Source organism: Equus przewalskii, chromosome 24, assembly GCF_037783145.1.
Source record: "Equus przewalskii isolate Varuska chromosome 24, EquPr2, whole genome shotgun sequence".
Taxonomy (NCBI): domain Eukaryota; kingdom Metazoa; phylum Chordata; class Mammalia; order Perissodactyla; family Equidae; genus Equus; species Equus przewalskii.
In genome coordinates, this window is record NC_091854.1 from 20,502,110 (window position 1) to 20,525,811 (window position 23,702).

General features: G+C 41.8%; 1 protein-coding gene across 4 annotated transcripts in view; it reads right to left on the reverse strand.

Annotated features, from left to right (window-relative positions):
* AK5 (adenylate kinase 5) overlaps positions 1–23,702 on the reverse strand; it is a 224,326-nt gene that overhangs the window by 50,972 nt on the left and 149,652 nt on the right. For all 4 annotated transcript variants that reach the window (XM_070592028.1, XM_070592026.1, XM_070592029.1 and 1 more), the window contains exons 9-10: positions 10,185–10,227; positions 6,027–6,071 (exon numbers count right to left, since the gene is read on the reverse strand). In XM_070592028.1, coding sequence (XP_070448129.1) covers positions 6,027–6,071; positions 10,185–10,227 — 88 coding nt within the window. The remainder of the gene's footprint in view (positions 1–6,026; positions 6,072–10,184; positions 10,228–23,702) is intronic.

Sequence of the window (23,702 nt, forward strand, 5' to 3'; positions counted from 1 at the left end):
CCGTAAAATTCATGTTGGATCCTAACACCAACATGATGGTATAGGAGGTGGGGCCTTTGGGAGGTGATTAGGTCCTGAAGGTGGAGCTCTCATGAATGAGATTAATGAGTGCCCTTATAAAAGAGACCCCAGAGAGCTCCCTCGCCCTTCCACCATGTGAGGATACAGTGAAAACACGGCTGTCTGTGAACCAGGAAGAGGGCCCTCACCAGTCACTGAATCTGCTGGTGCCTAGATCTTGGCCTTCCCAGCCTCCAGAACTGTGAGAAACAAATTTCTGTTGTTTATAAGCTACCTGGTCTATGGCATTCTGTTATAACAGCCAGACTGGACTTAGACAAGTTCAAAGTTTGGTCTCTTTTCCCATCTCGAGGGTGTTCTTCACCCTTCCTCAGGTCCTGCTTCTTCCTGCTGTTGATCTCCTGAGGTGTACCCCCTCCACCTTCCACCCAGCCCCTGCTCTGGAGCCTCCTGCTGGGCGTCCTTGTGCGTTCCTCTTTGCCTGACCTGACAAGCGCCTAGATTTTCCTTTCCCTGCACCGCTGGGTACAGAGAAGCATTCAGAACTCTTCCAGGCCCACAGAAGGCAGAGAAACAGGGATTTCAGTAGATACAGCCTTTCTCCCTGATCCCTTCCTCACATTCTTGAGGTCCTTTGCTTTTGAAAGGACAAGTGAAAACAAGGCCCAAGGGACTTTTTTCCTCCAAGACCTCCCAAATGCTAACTCTGATGTTTCACATAGCTGGTCGACAACCCCTCTCACTCCAGTTAACCCTAGGATGAGGGTTCCCAAAGTGTTGTCTACACACCACGGGGGTCCCCTATTTTCATGACAGCACTAAGACATTATTTGCTTTTCACTGATGGTGCAGAAGCAATGGTTGTAAAACGGTGGTACGAATCCAATTCTACTAGTCATTATTCTCCACCACCATGAACTCGCAGTAAAAGGAAAAAGCAGAAAAATGCCAGTTTTCTTACGAATGTCCTTGATGAAGCAGTAAAAAAGGTTAATTTAATTTTGACCCTTGAGTATACGTCATTGTAACACTTTGTCTGACAAAATGGGAAGTACTCATAAGGCACTCCAGCACGCCCGAGCGTAACGGTTTTCTCCAGGAAAAGCAGTTGTGGTTGGTTGAGTTGCTTAACTACTTGCTTTCTTAGTTAAATACCATTTTTACCTTTTGAAAGACCAACTAACAGATAAACTATGGTTTTTCAGACTGGAGTACTAGGCAGACATTTTCTTGAAAAGAAATAAAGGAGGCATGTCACTTCAAGGAAAACAGCTGGCAGCATTTGTTGCCAGTGATAAAATCCAAGCTTTCAAGCCCCAGGTCCATCACTTACTAGCAAATTATTTAACTCCCTAATGTCTTAGTGAAAAGTCAGGATGGCGATAACACTTACTCCATAGGGATACAAGCATTAAATAAGATAACATTATGAAACATTTTATACAGGGCCCAGTGTGTGTTAAGAATTCAGTAAATGTTAGCTTCTATTTTAGCTACGTCAAATTAAAGCAATCAGATTTGTGTTTCTTTTTTTTTTTTTTTGCTGAGGAAGATTTGCCTTGAACGAACATCTGTGCCAATCTTCCTCTAGTTTGCATGTGGATCATTGCCACAGCATGGCTGACAACGAGCGGTGTAGGCCCCGGGCCCAGGAACCAAACCTTGACCGCTGAAGTGAAGCATGCCAAACTTAACCACTAGACTACAGGGCCAGGCCCCTGTTTTTCATTTTTAATTTAATCAAATATGTGAGTCAATTCCACCAAAAATGTTCAATCAGAGCCCCAAGTAGCTACCCTGTAAAAATTAAATTAATTCGTAGTTCTTTAACAATAGGCAACAATGAAATGACAATAGGGCTCTAATGAAATAATGGAAGGCATAGAAATATTGAATTTTAAGCAAAAATTCTCATTTTCCAGTTTTCCTCCAGGAAATAATAGGACTAGTCACGCAGTGGTTAAAAATGCACAGAATAACACAGAATATTGTCAAAGCACCTCCCAAAACTTACTACTTAAGAGCAGTTTATCAGCACTAAGGCCACAGTACACGAGGCCATCTGTGTCCCTGACACGCTGAGAGTTAAGGCCATTGAATGATGTCTTGATCATTATGCCATTAGCATCACACCTCACGTGTAAAGTCAGACGATTTTGCAAGCGGAAGCTCTTCTACGAGGCTTCAGAAAGGGGTTAATGGGAATTCAGCGTGTGTCACATTGTGGGCCGGGGCAGACTATGAAAAGCAGATAGGGGAAAAAGAAGACAAAATGGATTGGATAATAGCAAGATAATGATCAAGAGATTTTTAAAAAAAGGAAAAAGGAAAGAAATGTACCAGAAAAGGTTGTGAGAAACTGTAGGAGGCTGTTACTGGGAGATAATGAGGCTCTTTAGAGGATATTTTTACATTTTTCCAAATAATTTTCCGTTTTCTGCAATGACTGAGTCCCAGTCTTGTACATCAGCACAGTTCCATATCTTGTGTGTGAACAACCAAAGTCACCAGAACCCCCTTCAATCCTTTGAGCACCAGGCCCTCTCCTGGGAGATCCCGCACCTGTCCTTTGGAAGGCATTTCTCTATAAACAGCGACTGGGCTGCTTCCTTTATGAACAAAGGGGTAGTAGTCACACAACATTCAAAGGGCCATCGAGGTCCATCTTTGCCACCCTTCCCTTTGGCCCAGTCGGTACACGTCCCTGAACACTTTTTTCCACTCAGATGACTGTCAGTGCTATTACCTGCCTCCACTTATAACTGTTTTGCAAATGAGCACAAAGAGCACCAGCTTAGGGGGGAAAGTTGGTGTTGCTTGTTCTCAGAGAGAGGGTAGCAGCTACATGGCATAAGGAGCATCTGATTAGGCTCATAATCAACCTGAAAACCGTCTTGCCAGAGACAGCTACAGCAGCAGCAACCTGCCTGCCAGTTCCAGGCCAGGAATTTCAATTGCTGTTATCGTTGTTATGGAAACTGACCACACTGCTTCCTAAAGAATTCATTATTCCAACAAATATTTGTTGTTCGAGTCATTTTGGGGCAGCTAAATGAGTGATGCAGACATGAGGGATGGAGAGCACCGAGGAGGAAGGCTGACGATTAGAGAAGACTTTCCAGGGAGCTAGAACTTACACCTGATCGTGGGGCACGATTAGCCAGGGGAGAAGTGAAGGATTGGTAAAAGCGAGGACAGTTCAAGAGATAATAATGATGCAGGAAGGGCTGGAGCCAGAGACTCACATGGGCGGACAGTGGGAAACGGGGAAGACACATTGAGACCAGGAGTAGGAAGCTTTGAAGGACAGTGTAAGGCATTTGGACCTTTCTGTGGACTGAAGGGAACTCATGGATACTTTGAGACAGAGGAAGAGTGCTTTAGGAATATTAATTTTGTCTTAAGACTAACAGTGAGGATGTCAACCAAACTCTGCTAAGACTCAGCTCCACTGTGGTTCTGGTAGATGCCAAGACAATAATTTGAAAAGTGAAAAATTTAGCTATTTCTCATAGAGACAAAACCACACTTGTTTCACTGAAATCAACTGACTCCTGTTTATTAAAACTCATCAAAACTGCTATGGGTGTGTCTATGACATCCCAAGTATTTTTACAAGCTCAAATTAACCTCAAAAAATATAGCCCCCCAAAACCACTCTGCCGTCTGTCAAGAAAGTGTTTCGAACTAACGCCTTAATTTTCAAGCAGAGTCCAGTAAATACTCCAGAAGAAGAACAGTTATTTTTCCTCATATTGCAGTGGCTTTGTACCTTCTATTGCCCACACAGGAGGCTGAAATCTTTTTTACTAGAACAGTGACTGACCGATAAGCTGAAACTCAGGTGAGTACGCTTGGATATAAGAAAAACCTTTCGCTCAGAGCAGCAGTTGCCAGAGGGTGGTCTGTGGATCCTTGGTGGTCTCAAGCTCTGTCTGAGACCAAAGATTTTATATTATGTATTTGACTGTCTGAAGGACACAGGACTTAAGAACAGGTGAGCCAAAATCATTAGCTATGTCTAGACAGACAGAAGTGATATTTGAAAGTACATCTCAAAATTCAACTGTGAGTGCTAAACAATGGGTAAATTGGAAATAATATTCTTGCTCGAGAAATAACAACCACCACAAATCATGCTGTACTATTTTTAGAAGCTTTTTTTGACCACAATATTAAAAACACAGATTTCTATGCAACAATAAAGGCTCATTCTTTGGATTCCTGAACATCAAGTTTCAATAGTCTCTCCCCTTCCTAATTTGGCCCCTAAGATACAAGCTGAACAGCAAGTGTAGTTGATGGTGTACAGCCTGGATGCCAAGAAAACTGATTAAAGTTTATATGGAAAGGGGAATTTTCTTTGAAATTATGATGGTGAGTTTCTCTTCAGTAAGGAGTAGAAATAACATACTTTTACTTTCTGGAAAGATTAAAATAGATGTGGCAGCAGTCCATCCAGCTCCCAAGGCTAAGGTCAACTAGAGGGACACAGGTCAGAAATAGAACTCAGGTTGGGCTCAAGAATTCTCACGGCTTCAGACATGCTGTTCTCTTTGGCTGTAATTCTTCCTCCTCTCACGTCTCACTGATCCCTTCAGTCGCCACGCCTCTTCCGTTAGTTCCCTGTGTAAGTGTTACTTCCACAGGAAAGCCTTCCCTGATCACCTTGGTGAAAGCAATCCCCCACTTCTACCCCAAACACTCCATCCAGGTTCTTCTCTGTTTCAGCTCCTTGTTTCCTTCCTAGTTTGGGGATAATAATTCGATTAGTTCTTCTTTCCCTCTAAGATGGAAGCTCTGTGACCCTTGTTCATTGCCCAGCACGGGTCTAATACTCAGTAAGTATTTGGTGGATGAGTGAATGTGGGAGACAGTCCAGGGTAATGACCCACAGGACAGAGTGGTTGAGCGAGGAGGACCCTGGAATGGGGCACTACAGCCCTGGTCTCCTCTCTGCCACCAGTCGGTTGAATGACCTTGATCAAACTCCTTAAATTCTCTGGGACTCATCTGACAATGAGGAAGACTAATCGAGAGATTTCCAAGGAAGCATCCTGCCTTTAGGCTGCAAGATTCTAAGTTTACTCAATATATTTCTAGGGTGCTGATAACCATTCTTTTTCCCACTCATTGAGGAGGTGTGGACCTTTTCATTATTTCTGAATAGAAATAGATATTTTCTGAAAAATGCAAAGGTAGATGTATTAACTTTTTTATAGACTTGAAGAATTAGAGGGAAAAGTACTAAGTTTCACGAAGTGGTCTGACAATGTTTTATGTTATTCTGTGCAATTTTAACTGCTGTGCAACTTGTCCCATTGATTTCCATGAGGAAAACTGGAAATCCAGCTCTCACGCTCACTAGCTCTGTGACCTTGGACAAGTTCCTCAACCTTTCTGAGTCAGTTTTCTTGTCCTTATAAGTAATAACGATAGACCACCAACCTATAGGATTGCGGAAGGTTTAAATGAGGTAACCCGGAACACAGTAGACACTCAGAAAATGCTGGTGAACCCCAAATGAGTTTTATCCCACAGTTAATTTACCAATGAGTTTCACAGTACTAGGACACAGAACAAGTGAGATTATTTTTAATGTCAGCTGTATGGAATGCAGGAGATGGTTACTGAGGTATATTTGAATTTGTGGTCACTGGTATATTTAAGGAGGAGATGGTCATTGTTCAAACAGAAAAGATTTTAACATACGGCATCCCCTTACCCATGGGATTATAATAATGTATTTTATTACAGTAGAGCTACACTCAGGAGTTTGACATTCCTTAGAGTCCTACTTTGTCTATGCTGAAAAGATGCAAAGCCAAAAGCAACACAAAACTGTATAAATGAAAGCAACAGTCTGGAAGCATTGGGGGTGTTTTCTTAACCAAAAAAAAAAACCAGTTAAGACTTCAAAACAGGATGAGAAATGAATAGTCTTTTTTCCCACCAAGTTGTTATTATTAGCAATTGCATTAGAAAATTTGAGGGCTGCTACTCACCAATCAGGAAAATAATTTTACACTTCCTCAAATCTTCCATGAAACCTTTAAAGTAAGAACAATTTAAGTTATTGGCAAGAAATATTGTATCGAAACTGTGGTTTTACTCATGCAATGTAAAAACCAAAATCTTGTAGTTTTCTTTGATAAGAAGCTTGAAGTTGAGTAAATGTATTACTAGGCCATAATTAATAGGCCCCGATGACCATTTCAGCCCATTCCCCAACCCAGGTAATACATTTTCATTTTAACACAGACTATTGATGAGCCATTAAATAGCATGAGTCACAAGGAAAGATAACATTTAAAATTATTTAAAAATTTTCCTAAGTGATTCACTTTTGTGTTATTTCACATTTTTTAACATGTGCTAATCTCTCTTTTAATAAAGAGGGGTCAAAGCACAAGTGGGGAGTCTGGAAGACAATATTTTAAAAATAGTTCCTATTTACAAAAAATAATGCTATTTTCCATTTAAGGTAGGGATATAAAATTTCCTTTTAAAATAAATGTATTTAAATAATAACAGTGAGTCAATTTAGAAAGAAATATTAAGTAAATAACATATAGTATAGGTAGTATAGAGACAAAGCAAAAATCACTAACGTGGCGAATGAGGACTGAGTTTTGGGAACCACTACTATAAGGCAAAGGATTGATTAGAAGTTTTTGGCAATGTGAGAAGTCCTCCAGAGTTTGAGGAGTCCTAACAGATTTCCAATGATGACGTGAGGGATAGGTAGACAATAGCTCCATTTTTGGTCTTGTTGTGTACTGACTTGACCCAGGCAAGTGACTTCTTCCCCTTGGACCTCAGTTTCATCATCTGTAAAATAAAGGTGTTGGACCCAAGGATCTCTAATGTCTCTTTTGGTTCAAATCCTTAACGATTCTATGGCTCCCATAAACAAATGGGCCACATGAAGAAGTGGCTCCCTTTGTCCGTTGGCCAAAATTATGATGCTATTATTGTTGTATGTTTAAGATAGCTTCCTAAAGTAAACCAAAATTGTAAGAGACCTTGGGTGAGAGTGAGGTCATCTAAAGAGTTGACCACAGCCAAAAACTTGAATTGGGTATGGCTCTGTGAGCTCAGGGTCTCTGGGCTCAGAAAATACCAATGGTGACTGCTTGAATCTGGATGCAGGGGATCCTCAAACTAAAAAAAAAAAAATTGAGAGTGAGGACCTGAGGATGGAGGAAACAGCAGTCCCACCCAAAACTGTTTCAGAGAGGAGCAGATACAAGTAACTCACCCTTGCTTTATGGCCATAGGCTTTATTTACGAAGATTAGACTTTATGTGTGTTCAAGAGTTGAACCTGCTATCACAACATGAGAGTCAGCAGGCTGCTTACTCAACTATGCCAGGGCAGACTCAGGCTTCTGCCCTGGAGGCATAGTTTTCGGGCAGGTCAAGAGCACAGCTGTGATGCTGCGAAATTCAGAGCGGGAGTCTGTAGAAACCACTTGGGGAGCGACTGCTCCAGCCTAGAGGCCATTTTGAGACAATGAGGATGGAGTAAAGCTTAAGAAGCAGGCCCCAGGAGGGTCAGAGAATCTTAGCACGTTTGAGTCCATCCTTGGACTGGATGCTAATTTCTGAGCAGCTTAGTCTAACACCCACAGGGGTGGCAGGCTGGTTCCACAAAGAACTTCCAGAAAGATTTCTTTGATGTGCTTACGCAAAGGCCAGGCAAAGATTCTAAATCAGTGAGGTGGGTGGGTGTGGAGTGTTGCGGACTATGGCTGACAGGAGTTATCATTCAAAGACACGTTTTTAGAGCACCATGCTGGACAAACAAAATCCATCTGAGCCTGGATGCTCCCCTCAGCTGCAGAGACCTGATTGCAGATAGAGTAACTGAAGACAATTTTGAATACTTTATTATTCTCATTAACCTGGATGCTAAGGGAGATACTTTTCAAAATGCAAGATACACTGAACAGAGAGTAATATATTACGATGTAGGATATTGCGGCTTTTCATTTCATGGAAAATTTGGATGAAGTTTTAAAGTAAAGACACTAGAGTTCAAAGAAATTTGGTGTTTCTTGTTGGAAGTTTGGGCTCCTGGGGCAGGCACTCTAGGTCCCAGGCAGCCGAGGTTCCTGGAGTGGCCTTCTCAGTGGGGAGATCCCGGGAGCGAGGGCCAGCACTGGATGCACCCTGAGTCCTAGCCTGGTTCTAGAAGTGGCTGCCTTTGCTCATCCCATGGGTGTGATCTGACTAAAACGATGGCTGGAATGTAATTACTTGGAGAGGTATTAGAAGGTTTTTATTTTCCATTTGGTGACAAAATTGCAATTTTTACACTTAAAATGAACTCATAGGACTCTGATTTATACTTCATATTTTATGCAGATGATAAGTACCTCTGAAAGTTAGAGCATTCTTCTGACAGTTACACAACTTACTTTTTAGTGGAATTGGGGTGGTTCATTTTTATCCACAATGCTACATTTTTGCAGGAATCCACTATCAGCTGGGGGAAAGACCTGCTTTAACCAGACAAGGAGAGAAAATGGGACACGAAGAATTGGGTTGGGGATACAAGGGGAAGGAGACAGGGGAGAAAGAGCTGGAAGCAGAAGAAAGAATTTGGGGTCTTTGGAACCATTTAGTTTTCACACTGAAGGATGACTTTTTTGTTCCTTTTAATCAAAGAGATGCTCCAGTCTCTTTACAGAGCAGCCCATGGAGACGGGAAAAATCCTCTGTTATCTGGAGCTTTCTATTAAAGGCAGTTACATTGGTGCCCTTAACGTGTGGGACCAGATGGTCATCTCACATTCTCCAGACTTCCAGTTTATTTTTATGAAGCTGAGCAACTTTTAATCTGTTTGCAATCTAGGAAAGTGGCTGTGGCTATTATAATTATTATTTTTTGGTATAGTTGTATCCTATTCCAGTTTTAAAAAATAGTTATTTTTTTAAATTAATAATGGTACATTCGTACAATGTAGTCATTACAAATTAAGGCTATAGAGAGTTTTTAACGACCTAGGAACATACTTATGATATTCACAAAAAAATTGGAGACTATATTTGTATATACACATGTATTCTCAACTATGTATAAATAGGTATCTAGACAATGCACTGGAATAAAATATACCAGAATGTTAGCCATGATTATTTAGAGGTCGTAAGCTTTTAGATGGCTCTTATTGTCTACCTTAAAAAAATTTCCATGATGAATATATGTAAATTTTATAACCAGGAAAAAAGAAAACTTTATTAGTCAGTCGATCAATCCTTATCCATTTGGGACAGAGTTGATTATTTGCTCCTGGCTCTTGCTTATGCGCCTTTCCCCATGAATCATAATGATGTCATTTGGTGACTGAGATTTTCATATACTGCTATTGCCATTACCATCAAATGACACTTTATCTACCACCTCATGCTCACGGATCAGTGCAGGATTAGAGGTGGGTTACTTAGAAAGCCAAATCACTTGCTTGTATGTGCTTACAGATAATATAAGCATATTTCCATAGACCATAATTACAACAACCTTATTACAGAGAGGAAGTGGTAGAAGGTTTTTTACCCAGGGCAATCATAAACCTTATCTTTTTTGGACAATCTCAAATTCACAAATTTAATCTATTTTCAGTTCCACCTGTAGCTAGTTATGGTTGGATGTTTAGTTTTTGCAAGACTTTTAACATGACAAAAATTACAAAGCAGTGTAATTTGGGTGTTTCTTAGATTGCGTCCCAATGGCACACTGCAGAATAGTAATTGCTATGTAGGAAAAAGACTTCTGTGTTTCAATAAATTTGAAGTTCGCCAGCTCTCTTTACTGCAGGACTTGGGGGAGCCTTGCTGTGCTGTTATGTATGTGAATCTTCCAAAGGGGATTAAGCACTCCCCAAACATATTTTACCAGAGAATCCTCTTTTCACTGAGCAGCTCAGGGGTCACGTTCCCTGGACAGGGAGGAAACGCATCTCTTAGTAAGAATCCCTTTGGTTCTTTACGTGGACCAAGACAGGAGAGATCCAAAGAGTTCTGATCTTAACCGAGTTCCCTGGCTAAGGGAAATGCACAAGCTTGGTAGTTTCTTATCTCTTAGTTGTGTTTAACAAAAAAGATGTGCTCAAAGCTACTAAAATGACAATTTTGGTCTGATCAGTAAAGGAAACTCACCTCCCATGGTGTCCTCTCCCAGCACATTTAACTGGTAATCACCCTGTTTATAAAAAAATGAAAACATTAGATGACAGTACCAACAAGTATTGTGCTAAACTTCTTGCCAAGATTGACATAGTTAACCTTCCAAAAATCTCTATGAAGGAGGTATTATTATTATGCATCTTTTACAGATGAAGAAACCGAGAGTTTGAGAAGTTAAGTTGCCTGAGGTCATGAAGCAGTGAGGGACAAAGCCCAGATTTAACCCTGGGCTGTCTGTCCCCAGAGTTCATGCTCTTCTTCACTGGTACAGTATCTGGCCTCATTTTCTTGCTGCATAACCAATCTGTGGTCAGAAAAGCTGATTTCAAGAAGACAAAACCCTTCAGTCTCTGAAGCTCACTGATAGGTGTAGTCACAGCTGTTTTACAAAAAACTCCATAATTTAAAGCTGGATGTGGCAAACTGTGTAGGAAATATGGTAAATATTTTCAGCATTGTTAGCCAACCGGTCTCTGTTGCAGCTGTTAACCACTGGCCATAGTTTGCCAATCTCTGAAAATTAAAGCATGAAATAAGGGAAGTTGGAATGACCAACTTTGATTGATGCCTGCCTTTTAAGTTTTCATTTTATTTTTTTAATCAAACAGCTGCTCCGTTTTCCTTACTGAAGAACCTACGGTGGTTGGGAAAAATTCCAGAAAGAAAATCTATAAAAAGGCATTTGGTAAGAATTCTTATTGCCACCTATGTCTCCATCATCCCATTTTCCCACTTGCTCACCTTTATAGGTAGCCAATCATACCAGGTTTTTCTCTATCTTTCCTGATACACAAAAACTGACTTCTAGATATCTATAGATACATTTGAATATAAATATATAATCTTATTACCTCCATTTTGTACACAGAAAGCAGCATAGTTATACAAGCATGTGTGTTTATAATATACATACTAATCTATAATAATACTGTTCTTCCCCTTGCTTTTTCACTTATCAATATATTTTAGATAACTTTGCATATCAATACAGAATCTTCTCAGTTGTATTCTATCGTATGGAAGGTACCATAGTTGTTGTTACTGTTTTTAGCTAGTTCTTTATTGATGGACCATTGAGTTATTTCCAATCTTGGACTACTTTTGAAAAAGAGCACATGTAAACTCACACAAATGTCATTTCATACACATATACCCATAGGATAAATTCCCAGAGAGGGGACAGTGTGGTCAGAGTACATGTATTTATAATTTTGATAGATTTGGCCAAGCTGCTCTCCACAGAGGTTGTGCCACTTTGCAGGGCTCACACTTTACTCCAGCCTCTTGCCTCTAATTCCCTTTGATGCAGGAGTTAGTCAGATGAGATTGCCTCGTTGTAGTAATGCTCCCTTGAGGTAACCTGCCGTGAAAGCACTTGAAAACACGGCTTGCCATCCTTTTTCCGAACATATGCTTTTGGGGCAACTTTGCTGCTTGTCTTCTTAGATTTGCCGGTGTATCCAGAGCTATTCCAGGTGAGAGAAGAGTTTTTAATGCGTGGCCTTTCAGGGACACATTTACATTAACTCACTTCCATCAATTATTTCTCAGTGAGCCTCCCCCCTACTTCTGTTGAAATTATTGCATTTCGGAGCTAGGAGTATAGGAATCATTGAATCCAACCCTACCATCCTCCTCTCTCACTTTACAGATGAAAACATTGATGTTCAAGAGGTCATGTGAGGGGCTCACAGTCATGTCATTATGTTCTTAGTGAGGTCAGGATTCGGATGAGAACCACCACACCTGCTACCATGTAGCATGGCTCTTAGAGATTAGTCCCATGAGCTGAGCTACCATAGTGGATCTGTTGGTGTCCTGCCGCTCATCAGGCAAGTGCACCCATCCCCCAGCTGCAGCTAAGGGCTCACAGCAGTCTGGCCCCTCCTTCAAGCTGGGACGACTCTGGTATACGTTGCGCCCCAGAGGTCCTCTCGAGATCAGACTGAAGCTAGTGCCCAGCTGGGACCACATCCTTGCTCAGCTCCTACCCTTGCCCTAACCTACATCTCTCTCCAATAACACACTTGCAAAGAATCCCCATCTCAGGCTGTGCCTCTAGGGAAGCCCATCGCCCATTGCCCAAGTCTGACACAGGGACCCATCTGAAGCAACTAATATGTTTGCCTAAGATGCAGCTACATGGTAAGAGGTGCAATAGCGTTTGCTGGCGAAGGATTGTTTAATCAGACTCTGCTTATTGCTTGTCATACGGCTATTGAATATACCAGGTGAAGGCTGGAGGAAACCACTGAGTCCTCTCCCTCAACTTTTAATATTATCGTTCGATATCAGACTTACACCCAACTTACAGGCTCAACCATATCAGATCTTTCTTGCACTTGGCTATCAAGTTTTGGGAGTTCGATCAGAGATAATCTGAATTCATAAAACAATGCACTTTTATAAAAGGGCCCATCTGACCTCTATTTGGCTTCTTGAGTTCTGACCTGTTTTTATTCATAGCTCTTTTCACAGTTTTCCATTTTGTCTGCCCAGATGCTTCAAAGGAACCCCAACTTTATTTCCATGAATGCATGGATAATGAAGAGGTTTCTGGGGCACAGATGCAACCGTCCTCAGCTCTCTGCCAGGAGTGTGGTGCCCTGCATTCACTGACATGAAAGCGCAGGTGAATGGCACGTTTGATGGAACGGTGTGATCTTCCAGTGAGGCTCAATAAACCCACGGTTCCAATGTGAATCTTTTGTAAATAAAATTAATCTGGCATCTTACACACACACACAAAACAGTTACAACAATAGCAACAACTAACAAAAGGCAAACACTTCTGGTTTTGGTGAAAAAGATGCCATATAGCCCTTGGTGGCCCTAAATCTTGTCTCTTTCTTTTTAAATGCTAGGTGTGTTCTGCACGAAAGGCATTAATTTCAGAATGTCAATTATATAAGGAGCAAAATGTTACATAGGCTTATTCAAAAACTATCCAATCAGGCATTTATACCCGGGTTGCACTGTAGCAGCATCTTTGGGGAGGCACACTTTGAGAAAACACACCCACCAACTATCAAGCTCCACCCTGAGTCCCTGTGGGTGCTTCTTTGCATTACAGCCTTTTACGGTGTTGCCACTCCGACCACTCAGCCCTTTGTCACCCGTCAGTCTCAATTGTGGGTTAGGCTTGGGGGGTACAATAAGACATAGAGACTTTCCACAGTAGTAGAAGAGGTTTTGGGGTGCATGAAGCAGGCTACCTAACTGACAAAGAGAGTTAGTAGAAATATAGGCACAGATTTGATGTAAGTGCCATTTGTCACTCACAAGTATGGAGCCAAGACACAGGCTGCCATGATGCATTAATACTGGTGAATGTGGGAAAAGCTGCAGCAAAGCCGGCAACACAGAAACACAAATTCAGGCCACCATGTCTTTTTGTGCTGTATAAATGATAATGTGTTGGTAATTGATGGAGAGAAATCTAGACTCCCATTGAAGGGGCACAATCAGAGCCTCAAGGTAGGACCAGTGGCTTGATGGGAAAATTGTGGATTTGGACCAAGATTTGTTTTTGTCTTTATCCCTCATTCTCCAGTCAACCCAGAGCCATAGGAGAGCAAAAGCACACCACATTGGACTCTATTTCCCTGTGTGGGTGTGTAGGCAAGAAACTGGTTTTGCAAGCCTGGGTTCTGGTATTATTATTTGTAGGAAGAGCAGCCAATTGGTGTGTGGATGTGTTTTCTTTTATGATCAGAGCTCCTAGTATCACCACCTCAAGATATGGATGCCCTGCCACTCCCAATTCCTTGAATTATTGAATTTTTGGTGGGAGAGATCAAAACAGAACAATATAGCTTCACAGATGGCTTCATCCATCATAAGGAATTACCTTCTTCAACCTGCTTTGCTTGCAACATCCTGGTTACAGGATCAATTTCATGTGGCATTGTCACAAGCAGATCACGTCAGCATATGAAGCTGACATTTAAATAGTGCTTTACAGCTCTGGGAGCCTTTCTGCAGATATGATCTCACTGGATCCTGGTTGCGACCCTGTGGATGAGGAATGACATAACTGAGGTTCTGTGGTCCTACTAGGTGGGGATACGCCTGAGCTCCCACTGCAGCCCAGAGCTCAGCTGAGGACAGACCTAAGCACTTGGGTATCAACGACAGCATCCTCTCACTGCTGTGGGAGGTGGGGTCATGTCAGGGACTCCTACCGCCCTCCTGAGACAGATAGTGTTGATTTTCAAAAATCTTTTGAGACCACAAAGTTAGAGCTCTCCTGAGAAGGAGAAAGAAGTAGTAGGTCATTTTTGGGATATCTTCCTAGTTCAGAGTTACCTGTTTGTATTAAACAGTGTGTGTGTTTCACAGCATAAAAATGCACATAGTTTCAGATGGGATTATAGAAAGAGGCTTTACTTGAGAACAAAATGTCACAGCTAAGATTAATTTCTCGCCCTAAAATTCACAAACAAATGCTGCAAAGAAAAGACTATTTTTTTCCCTCTGACAGTGAACACAGATACCAACTTCAAAACCCCAAAAAATGGATTTCAAAGAGATTCCCTAGTTTCTGAGACAACGTGAGCAGCTGTCTTTCTGATTTTTTCTTACCTCAACTAGCACTAAGCAGATAACCCAAATTCTGGAGGAATCATGAACCATGAAATGCTAGCATGTGAGGGTTTTCCTACGTTTCTATTTATATTGGTCTGAGGACTCCATCTCCGGTTATAAGAAGCAACAGCAGGGCGGGGGAGGGGGCAATGGGGTCTGGACACAAAATGTTTGGCAGTTCTCAGAAGGGTCACCTTCAAGGAGGAATAGAATCCTAACAGGAAAAAACAATAATTAAAAAAGAACAGCCCAAATGATACCAGGCTATCTCCCCATCTTGCAACCTGAAAATGAAATTTTTGCATTCTTTCTTTATGCCTGCTAAAAAACAAAAACAGCAAAATACCTCACACGAATGATCTTAAACGTGGTTATTGGAACAGCCGCTTGGGCAGTACTTAGTGTTTTCAATGTGCGTGATGGCATCTGGTCCTCGGGAAAGCACTGGGGGGTAGGCAAGCTTGCTGTTTCCCATTTTTCAGAAGAGGAAACTCACGCTCAGAAAACTTACGTGACTGCAGGATGCCACCACCAGTTGGGTTTCCTGATTCCAAAGGCTGTGTTCTGACGCCTCTCCTGATGGGGCGTGATGACCTGTCTGTGTACGAGGTGCAGGGGACAGAGCGCAGTGAGTGACTACACTACAGAGTGTCGTGAACGCTCATGCTATCATATGAATAGAAACAAAGGTGGATTCATTTGCTAAAAGAGGGACTGAAGCTGGATCATGCTTATCGAGTGATTTGAAAGTGAAATTCTCAAGTTTTACTGGTAAGCTGTGAATGGAATTTCGAAATTCCTTGGATGTTCAACAGGAGAATATTGGAAAATAGAAACACAACTACATTTTATCAGCGGGAGGAAGGGAGACTGGTCCTTGAGAAATGTTTTGAGTGTTTACAGTTCTTTTCTTAAGTATGTTTTCATTTAAAGTAATGGGCAATTCGGGAAAAAAAGTACACGCAGTGGTATGTAATTTAGTTACACCCAAGAATTTATTCTACAGCAAGGCCCATTTCTCTTTCACTGAAGTCTACACAATTAGACGTCTGCTTGCTGTGGAAGTACGTGTGTAATTGAGTAAACGGGGATGAAAAAAATATAGGGGATGCTAGGCTAACCTTTTTCCAGTCTTATTAAATTGCAGGTTCTCTACATGAGCCGCTTTAAATAGTGGTTTATAGATGTAGTTCTCTAGGAGGAATGGTATTTTTCTTCTTTTATGTATAAATTGAAATGTCGGGGTCTCTAATAAGAAGTTTTAAAGAAAAAAGGTTTTTCTGATTTTTCTTACAACTTCCTGTTTTCACCTCACTGCTGGAAGACCACATAAAAGATACTTTGCTCCAGTCTTCATATGCCAAATGTGGCTCCCTGGCTAAGCAGGGCTTTGTCAGGCTGGTGGTGTAAAGGGAGGAGCAAAGTTCCCATTCTGATTTCGTCTCATCTAAAGTTAACATTGGCCATAAAGTCACAGCTGACTAGTCTTACCAAGGAGAGTTATGGGCCTTTCCCTCCTTGTTTTCTGATTCCTTGTAAAACAGAGAAATGGTGAAGCTCAGCTTCAACCGTTGGGAACCACGGAGCCTACTGGCCTGACCCTAGTACTTTTGTGAGATGCTATGAGGATATAGGCTCCGTATGAGGCACTCACAAGAAAATGGAAAGTCAGGTTAATAATTAGAATAAAACACACTATATATGCGTTGATGTGCTTTTCAGGGAGAAAAACATTGCCAAGAGGAGTCATCCTTTGTCCCACCAACTTTCTTTAAAAGGAAGTAAGATTGGAGGAAGGTCAGTCTGGATGAAGTGAGCAAGGAGGGCTCCTTGAAAACTCCCCCTCTATCCCTCTGCCTTCTGAGTTCTCCACTCATCTTGGGGGGACCCCAGTGCTTTCTCCGAATCTGAAGCACTTCTTTTATTTTTATTATTATTATTTTCACTAATGAGTGCATCCTTTTATTCCTATGCCAAGGTAAAGCACGGTGAAGCACCTCTTGCTTCAGAGCCTACCGGCCAGCTCTGACCCTGCCCTACTTCTCTCACGTTCATTATTCCCCAACTTGAACATCTGTGCTTTGCTCCCTGAGGTTCCAGGGGGTCAGGCTGAGTGGGGAGTGGGGCAGGGTTAGTGAGTGGCCATGAGGCTTAGAGCAAAGGAGGAACTAAAGACGACGTCTAGGTTGGAGTTGAGGATCAAAGGGGCAGGTCAAAAGAAGTGTTCTTCCCACTGGAAGCAACCTGCAGACCTGAGACGATGGGCTTTAATTAGAGTCTGCAAGGCCCAGGAAGGGCTCAGGAGGGGAGTGGTTGTTGAACAGCTGTTATCTACAACTTTCATACAGTTCACGCTGTTTTGCCCAAGCTAGTTAAGATAAACTCTATGCGAGACAAATGAATCTATTAATGTTCCCAGAACTTGACCTGTTTAATTTGGCCTCTGGTGCCCAGCTTCTTACATTGCCCAGCCTGGAATGACTTCCCCTTTGCCCTGAGTTTGTTTACATTCTGCCTTTCTTGGCATCTCCCCTCTTCCCTGAGCCTTTGCCAGTCGCTGCTCCATCAGCGAACTCCCAGGGAATCGGTCACTTGGCCCAGAGCATGTGTGAGTGGTAACGACAGCATCAAGAGCAGGTAACATTCTTGGAGCACTTGCTGTGTGCCAGGCACAGGCTGAGCACTTTATGTGCATGATCTCATTTAACTGCATTTGTTATTTAACTACCAATGTGTAGGATTCGCTTGCAATATCTCCCTCAAAGATAGGGCTCCCTTTTATTGCTTTGTCCCCCAGTGAATGAGACAGAGATGTGCTAAGTAAAGGTTTGTAAATGACTAATACAATAAGAAGACAATTCTTTTTCAAACTATGGTAAGAATAGTCATAGAGAAGATACAGTGAGTAGACTTCTCCAGAAAGAAGGGCAGAAGTAATAAAAGGAAGAAAGGTCTAAATGTCTAAGACCCTTAGCTGTTCAACCTGGAAGGGTTGATTTGGAAGCTGGCGAGCCTCCAGCACCAGAAGTATTCAAGAAGAGGCGGAATAACTATCTGCCAGCGAAGAGATTTTTAGACCTTGTAAGAGCTTAGACTAGATGCTATCTAAAGAAGCATCCAATGGGGCTGGCCCCGTGGCCCAGTGGTTAAGTTCGCGCGCTCCGCTGCAGGCAGCCCAGTGTTTCGTTGGTTCGAATCCTGGGCACGGACATGGCACTGCTCATCAGACCACGCTGAGGCAGCGTCCCACATGCCACAACTAGAAGAACCCACAACGAAGAATATACAACTATGTACGGGGGGCTTTGGGGAGAAAAAGGAAATAATAAAATCTTTAAAAAAAAAAAAAAAAGAAGCATCCAATGCTGAGATTCTAGTATTCATTCAGTGATTTTACAGATATTTATAGAGCTCTGTGGTAGACAGAAGAATGGCCCCTCAAAGATGTCCATCCTTACCCCTGGAACCTGTGGTATGCTACCTTACATGGCAAAAGGGACTTGCCGGCGTGATTAAGGTAAGACTCTTGAGCTGGGGAGATCATCCTGCATTACCTGGGTGGGTCTAAGGTGATCACAAGGATCCTTATAAGAGAAAGGCAAGAGGGTCAGAGTCAGAGAAGATGCGATGACAGAAGCAGAGGTCAGAGTGATGCCACTGCTGGAATGGGGCTACAAGCCAAGGAATGTGAGCAACCTCTAGAAGCAGAAAAAGGCAAGGGAATAGATTTCCTCTAGTGCCTCCAGAAGGAATTTGATCTTGCCGGCACCTTGATTTTAGTCCAGTGAAACCCATTTTGGATTTCTGCCTTCCAGAACTGTAAGATAATAAATTTGCGTTATTTTTATCCACCAAGTTTGTGGTAATTTGTTATTGCAGCAACAGGAAATGAATGTAAGCTCGTTCCATATGCTAGGAACTGTTCCAGAAGCTGGGAATATAATAGTGAACAATTTTGACTCAATGGTATATTAGGTTTTTGAGTATGTGCTAAAAAAACAGGTGCAAATCATTTTTATCCACGGAAGATTTTATTTGCACAGAATTTCACATGGAAGCCTAACATTGAAAATGGAGAAACTGGAGCTACTACTGGTGGAGGTGGAATGGGAAGCATCAGAGCCTGCCAGGGCCACCTCGTCCGCCCTCCCCCTCACCGCCTTGGGCAGACACTCTCAGACGCCTTCTCAACAGCTCACCTCCTTTCTTGCAGGCAGAGCCACCTCCCTCTTTGGATGCTGAAAATGCCAGATCCTTGCTTTCCCACTCTCTGTACTATGGGCATGGGCTTGTGACCAAATCCAGGCCAAGAGGACATGAAGAGCAATCTTTTGGGGGGGTTTCGGAGGACAGATTTGCTCCCTATTAGAGAGAGGGACACACCTGGGGAGAACCTGCCTCACTCACCCATTCTATTTTTGTAAATGGCTGTGTGAGGACGTGATGTTTGGAGCCACCACTGCCACCCTACGATCTGAAGGGAGGCAGCGCCCACACTGAGGAGGGCAGACAAGAAAGAAGAAACAGTCTGGCTTTGTGTGACCACTGCTGCCCCAACCCTGGAACCAGCCACCTCTGGACTGTGATGAAGGGAGAAAAAAGCATGTTTAATTGTTAAAGCCACTTGTAGTCCGGTTACTTGCGGGTGCAAAACCTCACTGAATCCTGCTGAACTTATGCACAACTGCAAAATCCTTTCTTGGGTGAATAATGATGCAAGTATATAGAATTTCATTTTTTTTGTCTGTACCTGAAGGCACTTACCACTAATCTGATAGGTAAGTTATTAAGGGTTAACAATATTCAGAATCTAAACCTAAAATCAGCTTGTTTTTAGAGCTTTAGGAGGACTTCAAATTAGTATTCTGAGATCTTGGCCGCCATACAAGGCCCGGCTTGTTCATGCTCCCACAGGGTGCGCACGTGCCGAACCTGGCAATCTTGCAGTTTTCCAGAAGGATGCTTTGTTGCTGCTATTCTTGCTTTTTCATTATAAATTAGGATTACTTTAATCTTCATTATTATCAATTTAGTTTGTTGTGGGTTGCTTACGTAACATTACCCTGTGTGGGGATACTTTGCATCGACAGTCTTTGGGGATAGACTTTAAGACCTGCAAGTTTGATGGCTCACACGTGAACCTCCGGGCTACTTCCAGTGGCGGAATGGACTTCTCTAACAGCTCAACGTGCTGCTGCAATAAAAGCCAGTGCTGTCACAGTTATTTTTTGGGGGAAAAGCATGAACAGGTGAAGTAGGTAGGCAGTGGAAACAATTAAAAAAAAGCATTTCAGTGCACTCTAAACCCTGAACTAATGTTTCTATCATTTTATATATCGGTTATAATAACATTAACTACATTTATTGGGTATTCTCTCATTTAATTTGCTCACCACAGTAGCCCACCGAAGGAGGGGGTATCATGCCCATTTCATGTATTTGATGCTGTCCCTTCTTAGGGGTTATGGACTGTGCTTGAGTCAAGCAGCTGGAAAATGTGGGAGCTGGGGTTTGAACTCAGGTTTGTCTAGTTCCAAAAGCTGGGCACCAACTTTATATATAAATATATAAACATATATATAAATATATAAATTTATATAAATATAGCTTCTAAATGTCCCATTAAAATAAGAAAATTCAAAATCATGAAGGCAAATTACAGGGTTTGGGTTGTGTCTGTATCCATAAGATGTTTTTTTTCCTGCAAATTCAAAAATCCTTTTGGAATTACCACATGTTGACTAAGCTACTTGTCAAATAATTATTTTATATTGAAAATAACTTTTACCTATGCATATTTTTTCATTGAGGTATAATTTACAGAAAACATTATAATCGTTTCAGGTGTATGACGTAATGATTCAATATTTATATATATTGCAAAATGGTCACTGCAATAAGTCTAGTTAACATTTATCACCAAATATAGTTACAAAATTTTTTTTCTTGTGATAAGAATATTTAAGATTCACTCTCTTAGCCACTTTCAAATATGAGACACAGTATTATTAACTATAGTCACTGTGCTGTACATGACATGCCCAGGACTTATTTATCTTATAACTGGAAATTTGAATCTTTTGACCTCCTTCACCTATTTCGTCCAATCAACCCCCCCTCCCCCGCCCTGGCAACCACCAATCTGTTCTCTGTATTTATTAATTCGGCTTTCTTAGATTCCACATGTAAGTGTGGTCATACAGTATTTGTCTGTTTGACTTATTTCACTTAGGATACGCCCTCAAAGTCCATCCGCGTTGTTGCAAATGGCATGATTTCCTTTTTTGTTATGGCCAAATGCTATTCCATTGTATGTGTGTATCTACATTTATATCTATATACCACATTTTCTTTATCCATTCATCCTATCTATGCATACTGACCCTACGAAAACACTTCAACAAAATTTCCAGTCTTGTGCCTCAAATATATTTTGCCTTCTCTTTTCTTGCATGCAGTGGGTGCTCAAAGGTTGCTGGCAAAGGGAAATATCATTTGTTGAGCTCCTGCCAGGCACTCCAGGAAGTGTTTCACAGATATCTCATTATTCTCATGTTAATACCACAAGGTAAGTTTTACTATCCTCCATTTGTAAGTGAGAAAATTAAGGCTCTGAATATTTTAGTTTATAGTTTTACCAGCCTTAAGGAGAGAGAAAAGGCATATTGGCAGTTAAAAAAAAAGTTTTGATGTTTGTCCTTTTACCATTGTATCAGTCTGTGATAGGTTGATGGCAACACTGGCCTCAAAGTTTCCCTCTTCCCTGCACTCATGCCGCTTGCAGTGCCACTTTGCAGATCCTGCCATCAAGAGGTGAGTCTATTTCCTCACCCGTGAACCGGGGCCACTCTTGAGACTTGCTTCACCTAACGGAATGAGGAGGAGGTGATGGCACGCCATTTCTGAAGCTACGCTTCAAGAAGCTTGCATGCTTCCGTTTCTCCCTTCGCCCCTGCCCCTGCCCCTGCCACGAGGACAAACCTGGGCTAGCCTGCTTGAGGATGAGAGACCATGTGCAGCAGAGTTCCGGTCACCCAAGCCATCCTAGACTGGCCAGGCCCTGGCTGACCTGGGAGCTCACCAGTTAGAGTTCCAGCAAAGAAACAGAACCAGTAGGATATAACTCCTTCTATACATCTCTATCTCTGTAAGCAATTTATTCAAGGAACTGGCTTACCTAATTGTGGGGACCGGTTAGGAAAGTCTGAAATCCACAGGGCACGTTGGCAGGCTGGAAACTCTAGGGCAGGAGGTGACACTGTAGACCACAGGCAGAACTACGTCTTCCTCAGGAAGCCTCAGTTCTGCTCTTAAGGCCTTTCAACTGATTGGATGAGGCCCACCCACATTATCAAGGATAATCTCACTGTTGGTGGGAATGTAAACTGGTGCAGCCTCTACAGGAAACAGTATGGAGTTCCCTCAAAAAATTAAAAATAGAACGACCATATGATCCAGCAATTCCATTTCTGGGTATTTATATGAAGGAAATGAAACCACTATCTCAAAAAGACATCTGCAGCCCCATGTTCACTGCAGCATTATTCACAATAGGCACGAACATAGAAACAACCTAAGCGTCCATTGATGGATGAATGGATAAAGAACATGGGGTGTGCATACACAATGGAATAGTATTCAACCATAAAAAAAGGAAATCCTGCCATTTGTGCCAACGTGGATGGATCTTGAAGGCATTACCCTAAGTGAAATAAGTCACAGAGAAAGACACGTACTGGAGGATATCACTTATATGTGGAATCTAAAAGCAAAATCAAAGTCACAGATACAGAGAACAGATTGGTGGTTGCTGGAAGTGAGGGGTGGGGGTGGCAAACGGGTGAAGGTGGTCAAAAGGTACAAATTTCCAGTTCTAAGATAAAAAAGTCCTGGGGATGTAGGTACGGCACAGTGACGATATCTAACAATACTATATTGTATCTTTGACAGATGCTAAGACAGCAGATCTTAAACGTTATCACAAGAAAAAGAATTGTAACTATGCGCGGTGATGGATGTTAACTAGACTTATTGTGGTGATCATTTTGCAACATATACATATATCAAATCATTATGTTGTATACCCGAAACTAATACAAAGTTATACATTAATTTCATCTCACTTGAAACAAAAGATAACCTTATTTACATAAAGTCACTGATTGTAGATATTAACCATATTTACAAAATACTTTCACAGTAACAGCTAGATTGGTGTTTGATTAAATAACTGGCTACTACAGCCTAGCCAAGTTGACACAGAAAAGCGCCCATCACACTGTGGATGTGTGAGTGAACCCAACTGAGCCGAGCCTGGGTCAGCGGAACTGCTCAGCTAACCCTAGCCTCTGAAGAGAAATAATAAATGGACGTTATTTTAAGCCACTAAGTTCCAGGCAGTTTGGCAGCAATAGTTGACTGATACATAGCATCTCTCACTTTAAAACAATATGTGAAAATCTTTCAGCCCAAAGACTTTGCCCTTTCTATTTTGGCTCTCTGCTGTAATTTTCCCAAGACAAGGCAGAAGACAGCGAACAGGTTGGTTTCCAGTGTGACCTCACCATGCGCCTCAGGGAATATGTTGTACCTGAAGGCAAGCCTTTTGTATTTCCTCTGTTTTAAAATTCTAGTACAAAGTTCCACAGGGGGTAAAAGAGAAACATTTTACTATCTTTTGAAAAGCCTTTGGCAACGAGTACTTGGGGAATACTTAAAAGCCACGATGACATCATATTGGAAAAGCACACATTCAACCCACTACCAAAAAACAAACAGATGCAGGAGCCTGGGAAACTGGTGTGCTCTTTTCTGCTTCTCAAAGTCCCTCATAAAGAATGCTGTGCAGAAAAAAGAAACTGCCAAAAGCAGAAATAAAAGAGGCCCAGGAAAGACAAACCTATA